At 47.7% G+C, this 13,377-nt stretch overlaps 1 protein-coding gene across 1 annotated transcript in view; it reads right to left on the reverse strand.

Moving 5' to 3' along the window:
- LOC147024789 (E3 ubiquitin ligase Rnf121-like) overlaps nucleotides 1-13,377 on the reverse strand; it is a 41,805-nt gene that overhangs the window by 14,186 nt on the left and 14,242 nt on the right. Inside the window, exons 2-6 of the mRNA XM_085885048.1 lie at nucleotides 4,578-4,615; nucleotides 3,236-3,377; nucleotides 1,895-2,049; nucleotides 1,636-1,743; nucleotides 1,263-1,383 (exon numbers count right to left, since the gene is read on the reverse strand). Coding sequence (XP_085741174.1) covers nucleotides 1,263-1,383; nucleotides 1,636-1,743; nucleotides 1,895-2,049; nucleotides 3,236-3,377; nucleotides 4,578-4,615 — 564 coding nt within the window. The remainder of the gene's footprint in view (nucleotides 1-1,262; nucleotides 1,384-1,635; nucleotides 1,744-1,894; nucleotides 2,050-3,235; nucleotides 3,378-4,577; nucleotides 4,616-13,377) is intronic.

Raw genomic sequence — 13,377 nt, forward strand, 5'->3', positions numbered from 1 at the left:
TACGAAACAAGTATGTACCAAAAAAAGTAGGGTTTTCACAAGCAGAGGTTACGTTGACAGAAACAGCCACAAGTTTAAGTGATCAACAAAGTGGGACTACAGGCCCAGCTAAAAGCCTTGCATTTTAAAGCTTATTTTTGTCTTGCTCATGACACAATCATAACCAAAACACTTGTCCAACACAACCTTTAAAATGCCAGTTTGAACAATCCCCCTCAGACAAGAGTCGTTACTTAAAAAAAAAAAAAAAATTGTGTGCGAGAGAGAGAGAGAGAGAGAGACAGAGAGACAGAGAGACAGAGAGAGAGAGAGAGAGAGAGAGAGAGAGACAGAGAGACAGAGAGACAGAGAGACAGAGAGACAGAGAGACAGAGAGACAGAGAGAGAGAGAGAGAGAGAGAGAGAGAGAGAGAGAGAGAGAGAGAGAGAGAGAGAGAGAGAGAGAGAGAGAGAGAGAGAGAGAGAGAGAGAGAGAGAGAGAGAGAGAGAGAGAGAGAGAGAGAGAGAGAGAGAGAGAGAGAGAGAGAGAGAGAGAGAGAGACAGAGAGACAGAGAGACAGAGAGACAGAGAGACAGAGAGACAGAGAGAGAGAGAGAGAGGAGAGAGAGAGAGAGAGAAAAGAGAGAGAGAGAGAGCGAAAGTATTAATGATAAAACGAGAGCAAATTTGATGGTGTGCCATCGCAAATCCCCATGCTTCTCACCTAAAACTAAATTGAAAGATTAAAAAAAGTTCCACCAGAAATGACCAAATATTATATTTTGAGCAAAAAATTATTTTCCATAATTTTGACCCCTGTGACACCAACTTCTCACCACACCCTCAGGACATGAACTAGGGGTCAAATACAAAAAAAGTTCAATATTTATCGTGTCCCCCATTGTTGATTGCACGTACAAAGTTTCATTTAAAATGTTTAAAAATGTGCCCTTAATTGTGTTTTTTGGTGTTTGACCTCTTGACCCTTCCCCAGAGGGTGGGGCTAAAAATGACTGCTCTTGTACCTTCATGGCATGGAGCAATCATAACTACCAAGTTTGGTGAATTTCTGCACAACCGTTTAGGAGGAGACATCGTGAGGAACGGACAGAGCAGATTACAATATCCCCCTATTTTTTTCAAAAGGCATGAGGATAAAAAACAGAAAGAAAAATAGGAATAAAACTCTGTCCTGAAATTTCCATCAAGAAATGAACGATAGGCAAGATCAAGAGACAACCCATTTCAGAAATAATATAATGGGGGAAGGTGGGAAACTCACCCCGATGGTTGAGGCCATATAATCTGTGCAGATTTCAGCAAAATCCCTCCCCAGAACTCCATAATAAAGGCCATAAAAGAGCAGAACCACACCAAAGTCCATTGAATCCTCAGAACGAAGCCTGCCCAGATCAGGTTATGAAACATTATCCAACGGTTAGTCAAAATGGAAGAGGCAGAGATATTAGAAAGAAAAAAAAAGACTGCTTATGCTTGTAGGAATTGCAAAAAAAAAAAAAAAAATATCAAGCAAATTTATCAGGTTGGGCAAAAATAAAAAAACAATAATAATTGATGCCTACGACAGTAGCATAACAATGGCACAAAAAATATATATATATATTAAAAAAGACGACAAATGACTTCTCAAAAACCTGAATAAGAGGTTTAGGCCAAACATTGTGAACATGACAGCAATGTAGCCCAGAATTCCAGTCGCGTAGCTCATCTTGTATATGAGCAGGAACCACTTGTACACCAATCTGGTGCACAAAGAGAATCAGATTGGAGAAGAAGTCCAACAAGTGTTATGAGAAGAAAAGGAGAGAGGTGCAAGTTAATTCAGTAATAATGGAAAGGGAAGAGCATCAGGAAAAATGGAAGCAGTTGATAAATACTCATGATCTGAGACACCTTGGTGTTGTGCCAGATAATGGTTTTCTTGTTGCTCTAAAGATGATGTAACTGGTGATGACTGAGAACATGCCCCAGAGAGAGAGGAAACGCCACCAGTAGAGCTTCATGGTAAAGTATAAAGGGACGGCCCACATTTGGAACAAAGTGGCCAGCTGAGGGGAGAGAAAGGTTGAAATGCAACGATTGTCATCAGAACACATAAATAAAAAACATTGTACCTGTTCCCATGGTTGACCATGAACAATACACAATAATCCGTTTCCATACGCTACCCAAATTGTGATTAGGGACCACCAAATATCCATAATAATATTGTGGAATTGTGAAACAACCCTCCCCCTCCAACCCCCACCACAACACAAATTATGCTTCCTTCCTTTCTATCTTCTCCTTACTCATTTCCTACAAGCTTCATTATCCCTTCTCACATTGAACATGTTCACAAGACTAAATACCCAAAGACGAGAACAGCACTCTGCAGAGCACATACCTCCCCCAGGCTGAACAGGTTACGTTTTGTATCCCACTGATTGGTTCAGGTCTGGAAGCAGACCCGGCCTAAGTCTAATCGGCTTGTTCTTACCACCTATCCAACTCATCCACCAAGTTTTGTCACAAGCCATCCACAACTTTTTGGAGCATCGTGCTACATTTCGTTTTTGGTTGCATGTCTCAATGTTGAAGAATCACTTTAAAAATTTCAGTTTTGGGATCTGGATTCGGATCTTCACCAAAATAGAATAGATTCATTTTTGTCACACACAAACCTTTCCACCAAATGTTGTCCGAATCAGTCAACAACTTTTCAAGATATCCTTTTCACAGAGAGACAAACAGACAGGGGTGAACACACAACCTCCATCCACATATGGTGGTGGAGATAAATATTTGATCATTTGTATTTTATGATGACATGGAATCTCTGTATTCATACAAAAAAAATTCAATCACAATTACAAATGTATCAATTCAGGGGAGGTGGAACTAGGCTCGTAGTCTCTGATGTTAGATGGTCCTGGGGCAGAAGTAGCGATCATTACCGTATTTTGATTGATCCCCAAGGTACATGAGGAAAAATCATCGTAATTTAATATGAATGGCCCCAAATAATGGGCCAACACTGACAATTTACCACCTTCCAAAGGTAACCACAGGCAAACAAAGAATATCATTTTGCTCACTTGAAAATGAAGACATTTTTGGAAGGCATTTACCTCATCAAAAAACAAACGAGCAAGGATCCTCAAGCGATTTTTAAAAATACTTCAAAAAAAACTTGTAGAGCTGGATGAATATTACAAGTCATGTGCAACGATTGGCCATGCTCTGCCTATTTACATTGTAAGATCGCTGGTGTCGTTGTTTCCACTGCACAAGAAAAATTTGTGCCAAGACCATCGTACCCAGCAGAACCAGTACCATCTCTGCGTGCATCGCCTCGTGACCACGGTGCCGTACGTGCATTCGTGCATGCTCCACCCTGCACAACACAAGCATAGCAGTAAGATCAACCACCACGGTGCATAAGAATAGGATCAGAAAAATAAATAAAAACAATGCTCTGACATCATACGTTTGTTCACCATACCACAATCTCCTTCCAACTAGAGGGCTGCGATTGGTTCCCCATAGAGCCAATTTGTAATATTAGTCAATTGTTAGCACTTGAAACGATGCCTCAGTGAAAACAAACTCCCCAACCTCCAAAAAAATGCAACACTATGGGCACCAAGACTCAACACTTAATGCCTCCCTCTGGGAACCATAATAAGTGATGCTCTATGGCAACACCATAATGAAGCATAAAATCTCAACTTGTAGCAATTCACTTTCTTTCATGGAAAACTGGAGTTCATATGACAGCTTACCTTACCCCATACAGTCTTGAGGAAGAAAAACAAAAAATAAAAGGGGGGGAAGACATGGGCAGGGTCCACAAGCGGAAAATTTGATTCGTCGAGATGATGTAAAAATGCCGTAATATTTTGTCAAAGTACTGATAAACGAAAGGGGTTTGAAAGTGCCAAATAGGCAATTTGTATTCTACACAGTGCTCAAGTATATATTTAAATTAAAATAAAATAATGATACAGGTTGAAGAAAACAAATTTCATAAGTTTGCCACCGTTAATGCAGAGTCTTTTACACCATCTTATTTAATGCGTTACACATTAGTTACTCGTGCCAGTTTGTCTCCTTTATGATGTTTAAAACGGTAAGTTTCCTGTTTGAAATGATTTTCAATTTCATTTGACTGGCAGACAGATTTTAAAAAAAAATTCTTACTCCTCTGCGCACACACGATCGGGACAAATTCAGAGACAAAGTATGGTTAAAGTACACTTTCATTTTCCGATTCATGTTCAAAATACAACGTTCAGTTGAAAAGTTGTTCTTCGATCATAAACTGACGTGCGTAGACAGACGGACAAAGCGAACCAATTCGTTAATCCCACTTTTCGCTGTGTGCACGTGGGGTAACAATGACAACACTTCATATGACACGTTTTCTTTTGTTAACTCGTATTACTCAGCACTTTCCCCTTGATCAACCTTGCTGGAGACACACACAACGTAACCACCATCCACCTTCGGTGGAACGGTAATAAAGCAATTTAAAAAATAGATGTTTTTTTCAAGTCTTGAAAAAATTTGAAAAAGAAAGATAAACTGAACATACTTCCATCTCTCTTCTGGCAATAAATCCGAAAGAGAATCCTGAAAAAAAAATAAAAAAAACAGCAGCATGTTTGAGCAATTGCAACAATAAAAGCAATAAAAACACAAGCGCAAGCTCAAATATTGTTATAAAAATAAATAATACACTGAACATAATAATCAACAAATTTGTTTAATGATAGTTCCCCTATTTTAGGGGATTGGTTGATTGATGGCATTTCTCCATTTGGTTCTTTCACTTGCATCCTTTCTTCAGACCAAGTTTTATGTCATCGTTCACACCTTCCTGCCACGTTTTATTTGGCCCGTATCTTGGCCTTTTTCCATTTTCCTCAAAACTTAAAATTCCCTTGTATGATTATCCTCTGTACTTCTAGCGACTCGTACATGACTGAACCATAGAAGCCTTATTTTTCTCCTTTCAATCTCCATACTGCAAAATCTTAGTGTGTTTCTAAGATCTTTACACAACACCATACACCCATCTTAACATCCTCACGTCTCTGTTCTTTTTATTATTTCAGCTCCTTTTAAACATTCCTTGCATTAAACGTTCCAGTTTCCTCAAACTACCCTTCAGTCCACCAATTTATTGTGACACCACCTTTCACAAACAACAACAAATTGAGTTTTCCCCAACAGCTTTGACACAGCACCTGACCACTTCCTTTCTTTTATTTTTCATATACAGTAAAGCCTTGTGAGGGTTACATTTCATAATTTACAGCAACACAAGTACCTGTGTGCTCAGCCTCTACCCACCAGTTTCCCTCGTCAAAAGGGAGGTCTCCTGCCCTGGGTATACTTCCTGCATTTGATTGAGCCGTAGCTCACCTTGCCCAGGCAGATAATATGACCTTTGTGTCTACACTCACCCAAAAGAGTCTCTCCATGTGGCCCTTACTGCCACCGGTGTCGGCAACCTTTGCGACCACAAATTATGACCTCAACAACTCGGTCTACCCCCCCCCCCATATTACCTGACTTAGGCCCACAACACGTAAATCCCAGTCCATCTCACGGTGGCTCTGCTTGCCGCCGAAGCATCCCGCTGATGTAAAGTCCTTTTCAGAGAGTGGAAAACACTTGTTTGTTTGTTTGTTTTTTCTCCTCTTCCTGGTCTTTCAGATCAGGTGCTACTCTGTGAATCATAAGCCGAAGTTGGTCCAGTCCACTGGGTCTCCACAGAGTGGTAAATCTCACTGTGCACTCAGATGCCCTGTGGAAGTTCTCAGAGTGCGAGTGCTGGAGCTCCACAATAATCCTTATCTCTATATCTGGGAGAACAGACACAAATCTCTCGTGATAATATCCCCAATATGCTTCAGAAAGCAGGTCACAATATTCAGTCATCAAGGACTGCTCTATATCCCGAGTCATCATTTCCATGGTTACAATTTAGCCCGTACCAATTCACTTTGAAACGCCTTGTCAAAATAGTGATTTTGGGCCACATTTATTTCTTGCCTCACAAATCGACTTGGAACAAAATTCAACACATGATCTGCAACAGGTCCATGCAAACTATCAACCAAATTACCAGTGAATCCAGCTTCCTTCCAGCCATTCATTTGTAAAAGCTCACCACCGATTCATTCCTCTCCTCCCCCCACCTGTAAAACCAACTTCCTCAGTCTCTTCAACATAATTCCTCCCTCTAGGGCTTCAAGATGGCTGTTCACCACTATCTCAGGTCATCTTCCATTCATAACCATGATATTTTCAACTCTCACCACCCCTCCCCCCCACCATTCCTCTCCCCACCACCCCACTTCTTTCTGAGTTTCCAATTTTTCCTCAACTTGTGTTACTGAAAGTTCATGGCTGCATCAATCTTATTTACTCTTTGTGTCCTTCCTTTGTTCTCATGCTTCCCCAAATTCCTTATCCCTCAAAATCTCACCATTTTGTCCCTCAACTTTGCTATTGGCATATTCTCCTGCCCCCCTCTTCCAACTGATCTTTTCATTATGTTATGCGTTTGAACTCCTCCACAAGCCTAGATTCTACAAAAAAAAAGCAAATTCAAATTGGGTTCAGAAAGCTTCCATGCTTCCCACTCCATAATAGATGACCAATGGAAAGGCCTTGACACTTCACAGTGTCAGCAAAGTACATCCACAAATTATTACTGATACTCTCCATAGGCTTCCCCCTCCCTCCCCCCCACCTCCCATGCTATTCTGGTTTTCTCTGGGCTCAAATATTTCCAATAGTAAGGCTCTGCTGCATCAATTCCAGTTCTTCCTCAAGTTGGTCCACTAACCCTTCGACCTCTCCTCTCAGTCCCATTCTAATTTTCACCACATATATTTGTGTCAGTTGTTGAACAATTTCCTTATGTACATCATTTACAATACTCCCTTATCAAATGGTTCCCTGCACATTCACTCTCTCAATTTTCAAAAGATGACAAGCCTAAAGATGTGAAAACAAACAAAAAAAAATTAAAAACTAGAGGGGCAGCACTCGGGAGAGTGCAAAACCTCTACCGCCAATACTGCTGGGTCACTCAAGTGAACCTTATATCTTATTATATTCATTAAATATGTCAACAGTGCTGACAGTTATATTTCTTTTCTCCATCTTTTTTTTTGGGGGGGGGGGTTGGAAAGCACTTAAAACATGGAGAAATGCAAATATATATATATATATATTTTTTCTCTAACAATTTTTTTTTGGGGGGGGGACAAAGTCCAAAATCGAATGGCATGATCCTTGGACCATACCTAACCCCCCCCCCCACCAAGTTTAGTCGAAATCCGTCGAGGAGTTTTTCCGTAATACTGTTCACAAACAAACAGAAAGGGGTGAAAACAGTAACCTCCGATCTTCGATGGCGGAGTTTAACGATCTCAAAAATGAGATCAAGTTTGTAACTTCAAACGATGAGGGTGGGATGTAAACTAAAATGAAACTGGAGTTCATAGAACGCCTTACCCCTGGTGGTCTTTGGGGGGAGGGGGTGGGGGAGGATGTGGAAAAGGTCATTTCAACCCTCGCTTTGCGTTTAAGCAAAAATTACATTTCCTAAAGGCCCTGTCACACCAGCGTATGCCTGACGTATGCAAAATTTGGCTAAAATGCTGGCACACGTCGAATACGTTATGGGTAAGTTTGTATACGTTAAGAGCACACTGGCATTCGTCTTTGTACGCTGGCAGACGTCGTTGTACGCCGAGGTGTTAGACAAATTTTCCATGCTTGAAATTTTTTGACGTATACCAGCATAGGACTCACACGTTCCGCATCCGCTTGGCCATAAGTTGAGGCACGTTACGTGATTGTTGACACACGTTACTTTTTTATTTTTGTATACGTTGTCGAGGCTCGTATGAGAGCGAACACACAACTCACAGCAAGGGGGCATGAGACAAGAGGGGCGGGAGTGGAAGGGACAAAACAGTGGGGAACAGACACATTAGGTGAACTGTGGAAGGGAGAGGGATGGGGATGGGACGGGGAACATGGCGAAGAGAAGATGGACATTACAGGGACTTTCAGGAAGGAAAGCAGGGGAATTGAAGGAAGTGGGCTTGGGTGGATTATCGGGGGTAGAAAAGATCGAGGATTTGGATGGGGGAAGATAAGAGGTGGTGGTGAACAGCTGTTTTGAAAGCCTGGAGGGAAGAATGGGAAAGAATAGAGTGAGGAAGTTTATTCCAAAGGCAGGAAAAAAAGAGGAATGAAAGAGTGAAGATGAGCAGTGATTCGTGATTTTGGTAGTTTTACCAGAAGGGGGTTGTTGGCGGACCTTGAGCGCCCTGTGGAAATGTGGTGGGGACAAATCTCAGAAAGAGCAGGGGGGGGGGGCAAGGCTGGAGACGGGTCGGACAGAAAGACCACCAACCAACCTGAGGTGATTGAGTGAGAGGCCCAAAGACTCAGCTTCATTGTGGGAGATGCCGATGATTCTAAATGCCCTGGTTTCGACAGCGTGAAGCCGAGAAAGGTGGGAGGCAGGAGCACCAGCCCAGAGGGGAGAGCAGTACTCCATCAGGCTACGGACAAAAGCTTTGTAAGTGGTCAGGAGCTCAAGAGGGCCGAGGAAGGACTTTGCACGACGGAGGATTCCCAGTCGGCGACTGGCTTTTGAGGCGAGGTTGGAAATGTGACTTTCCCAGGAAAAGGTCATGGCAGATAGTGAGACCCAGAAGCTTGAAAGAAAAGACTTCTTGGCGTATACCGAGATACTTTTACATCATCTTGACCAATCAAATTTGCTGCTTGCAGAAAGAACCCGCCCACGACCACGTTTCTCAAGACTGTGCAGGGTAAGGTGTTCTCGGAAGTGATGAACTCACGAATATATTTAGTTGCCATGAGTCTTGATATATTCATCATAATTACAAATTCTGTGGAAAATATAATAAAAATGGTGAAGTTGTTAAAAAAAACATGAACCTCGCAGCTTTTAGAAGCAACCCAAACATTCTACTGATCACAAGTCTTTTTGTTTGAGTGAGGGGGAACACGCTCGCACGCTGCGAGGGGGGGGACGCGCGCGCACGCTGCGAGGGGGGGACGCGCGCGCACGCTGCGAGGGGGGGACGCGCGCGCACGCTGCGAGGGGGGACGCGCGCGCACGCTGCGAGGGGGGGACGCGCGCGCACGCTGCGAGGGGGGGACGCGCGCGCACGCTGCGAGGGGGGGGCGCGCGCGCACGCTGCGAGGGGGGGGACGCGAGCGCACGCTCCGAGGGGGGACGCGCGCGCACGCTGCGAGGGGGGACGCGCGCGCACGCTGCGAGGGGGGACGCGCGCGCACGCTGCGAGGGGGGGGACGCGCGCGCACGCTGCGAGGGGGGGACGCGCGCGCACGCTGCGAGGGGGGGACACACACACACACTCACACACAAACTCTCTTTATGTCAAACACCGCGCGCCGTACCGAACACCGCGCGCCGTACCGAACACCGCGCGCCGTACCGAACACCGCGCGCCGTACCGAACACCGCGCGCCGTACCGAACACCGCGCGCAGTACCGAACACCGCGCGCAGTACCGAACACCGCGCGCAGTACCGAACACCGCGCGCAGTACCGAACACCGCGCGCAGTACCGAACACCGCGCGCAGTACCGAACACCGCGCGCAGTACCGAACACCGCGCGCAGTACCGAACACCGCGCGCAGTACCGAACACCGCGCGCAGTACCGAACACCGCGCGCAGTACCAAACACCGCGCGCAGTACCAAACACCGCGCGCAGTACCAAACACCGCGCGCAGTACCAAACACCGCGCGCAGTACCAAACACCGCGCGCAGTACCAAACACCGCGCGCAGTACCAAACACCGCGCGCAGTACCAAACACCGCGCGCAGTACCAAACACCGCGCGCAGTACCAAACACCGCGCGCAGTACCAAACACCGCGCGCAGTACCAAACACCGCGCGCTTTACCAAACACCGCGCGCTTTACCAAACACCGCGCACAGTACCGCTGACCGCGCGCTGTCCCAAACGTCGCGCGCAGTACCGAACACCGCGCGCAGTACCGAACACCGCGCGCTTTACCGAACACCGCGCGCTTTACCGAACACCGCGCGCTTTACCGAACACCACGCGCTTTACCGAACACCACGCGCTTTACCGAACACCACGCGCTTTACCGAACACCACGCGCTTTACCGAACACCACGCGCTTTACCAAACACCGCGCGCTTTACCAAACACCGCGCGCTTTACCAAACACCGCGCGCTTTACCAAACACCGCGCGCTTTACCAAACACCGCGCGCTTTACCAAACACCGCGCGCTTTACCAAACACCGCGCGCTTTACCAAACACCGCGCGCTTTACCAAACACCGCGCGCTTTACCAAACACCGCGCGCTTTACCAAACACCTCGCGCTTTACCAAACACCACGCGCTTTACCAAACACCACGCGCTTTACCAAACACCACGCGCTTTACCAAACACCACGCGCTTTACCAAACACCACGCGCTTTACCAAACACCACGCGCTTTACCAAACACCACGCGCTTTACCAAACACCACGCGCTTTACCAAACACCACGCGCTTTACCAAACACCACGCGCTTACCAAACACCACGCGGCGACCAAACACCACGCGCTTTACCAAACACCACGCGCGCACAAACACCACGCGCGTTACCAAACACCACGCGCGTTGCCAAACACCACGCGCTTTACCAAACACCACGCGCTTTACCAAACACCACGCGCTTTACCAAACACCACGCGCTTTACCAAACACCACGCGCTTTACCAAACACCACGCGCTTTACCAAACACCACGCGCTTTACCAAACACCACGCGCTTTACCAAACACCACGCGCTTTACCAAACACCACGCGCTTTACCAAACACCACGCGCTTTACCAAACACCACGCGCTTTACCAAACACCACGCGCTGTACCAAACCCCGCGCGCTGTACCAAACACCACGCGCTTACCAAACACCACGCGCTTTACCAAACACCACGCGCTTACCAAACACCACGCGCTTTACCAAACACCACGCGCTTTACCAAACACCACGCGCTTTACCAAACACCACGCGCTTTACCAAACACCACGCGCTTTACCAAACACCACGCGCTTTACCAAACACCACGCGCTTTACCAAACACCACGCGCTTTACCAAACACCACGCGCTTTACCAAACACCACGCGCTGTACCAAACACCACGCGCTGTACCAAACACCACGCGCAGTACCAAACACCACGCGCAGTACCAAACACCACGCGCAGTACCAAACACCACGCGCAGTACCAAACACCACGCGCAGTACCAAACACCACGCGCAGTACCAAACACCACGCGCAGTACCAAACACCACGCGCAGTACCAAACACCACGCGCTGTACCAAACACCACGCGCTGTACCAAACACCACGCGCTGTACCAAACACCACGCGCTGTACCAAACACCACGCGCTGTACCAAACACCACGCGCTGTACCAAACACCACGCGCTGTACCAAACACCACGCGCTGTACCAAACACCACGCGCTGTACCAAACACCACGCGCTGTACCAAACACCACGCGCTGTACCAAACACCACGCGCTGTACCAAACACCACGCGCTGTACCAAACACCACGCGCTGTACCAAACACCACGCGCTGTACCAAACACCACGCGCTGTACCAAACACCACGCGCTGTACCAAACACCACGCGCTGTACCAAACACCACGCGCTGTACCAAACACCACGCGCTGTACCAAACACCACGCGCTGTACCAAACACCACGCGCTGTACCAAACACCACGCGCTGTACCAAACACCACGCGCTGTACCAAACACCACGCGCTGTACCAAACACCACGCGCTGTACCAAACACCACGCGCTGTACCAAACACCACGCGCTGTACCAAACACCACGCGCTGTACCAAACACCACGCGCTGTACCAAACACCACGCGCTGTACCAAACACCACGCGCTGTACCAAACACCACGCGCTGTACCAAACACCACGCGCTGTACCAAACACCACGCGCTGTACCAAACACCACGCGCTGTACCAAACACCACGCGCTGTACCAAACACCACGCGCTGTACCAAACACCACGCGCTGTACCAAACACCACGCGCTGTACCAAACACCACGCGCTGTACCAAACACCACGCGCTGTACCAAACACCACGCGCTGTACCAAACACCACGCGCTGTACCAAACACCACGCGCTGTACCAAACACCACGCGCTGTACCAAACACCACGCGCTGTACCAAACACCACGCGCTGTACCAAACACCACGCGCTGTACCAAACACCACGCGCTGTACCAAACACCACGCGCTGTACCAAACACCACGCGTTGTACCAAACACCACGCGTTGTACCAAACACCACGCGTTGTACCAAACACCACGCGCTGTACCAAACACCACGCGCTGTACCAAACACCACGCGCTGTACCAAACACCACGCGCTGTACCAAACACCACGCGCTGTACCAAACACCACGCGCTGTACCAAACACCACGCGCTGTACCAAACACCACGCGTTGTACCAAACACCACGCGTTGTACCAAACACCACGCGTTGTACCAAACACCACGCGCTGTACCAAACACCACGCGCTGTACCAAACACCACGCGCTGTACCAAACACCACGCGCTGTACCAAACACCACGCGCTGTACCAAACACCACGCGTTGTACCAAACACCACGCGCTGTACCAAACACCACGCGCTGTACCAAACACCACGCGCTGTACCAAACACCACGCGCTGTACCAAACACCACGCGCTGTACCAAACACCACGCGCTGTACCAAACACCACGCGCTGTACCAAACACCACGCGCTGTACCAAACACCACGCGCTGTGCCAAACACCACGCGTTGCACCAAACACCACGCGCTGTACCAAACACCACGCGCTGTACCAAACACCACGCGCTGTACCAAACACCACGCGCTGTACCAAACACCACGCGCTGTACCAAACACCACGCGCTGTACCAAACACCACGCGTTGTACCAAACACCACGCGTTGTACCAAACACCACGCGTTGTACCAAACACCACGCGCTGTACCAAACACCACGCGCTGTACCAAACACCACGCGCTGTACCAAACACCACGCGCTGTACCAAACACCACGCGCTGTACCAAACACCACGCGCTGTACCAAACACCACGCGCTGTACCAAACACCACGCGCTGTACCAAACACCACGCGCTGTACCAAACACCACGCGTTGTACCAAACACCACCCGCTGTACCAAACACCACGCGTTGTCCCAAACACCACGCGTTGTCCCAACCACCCCGCGCTGTACCAAACACCACGCGTTGTACCAA

Source organism: Eptatretus burgeri, chromosome 6 (assembly GCF_056783735.1).
Source record: "Eptatretus burgeri isolate ZD-2024b chromosome 6, Ebu_testis_v1, whole genome shotgun sequence".
NCBI lineage: Eukaryota > Metazoa > Chordata > Myxini > Myxiniformes > Myxinidae > Eptatretus > Eptatretus burgeri.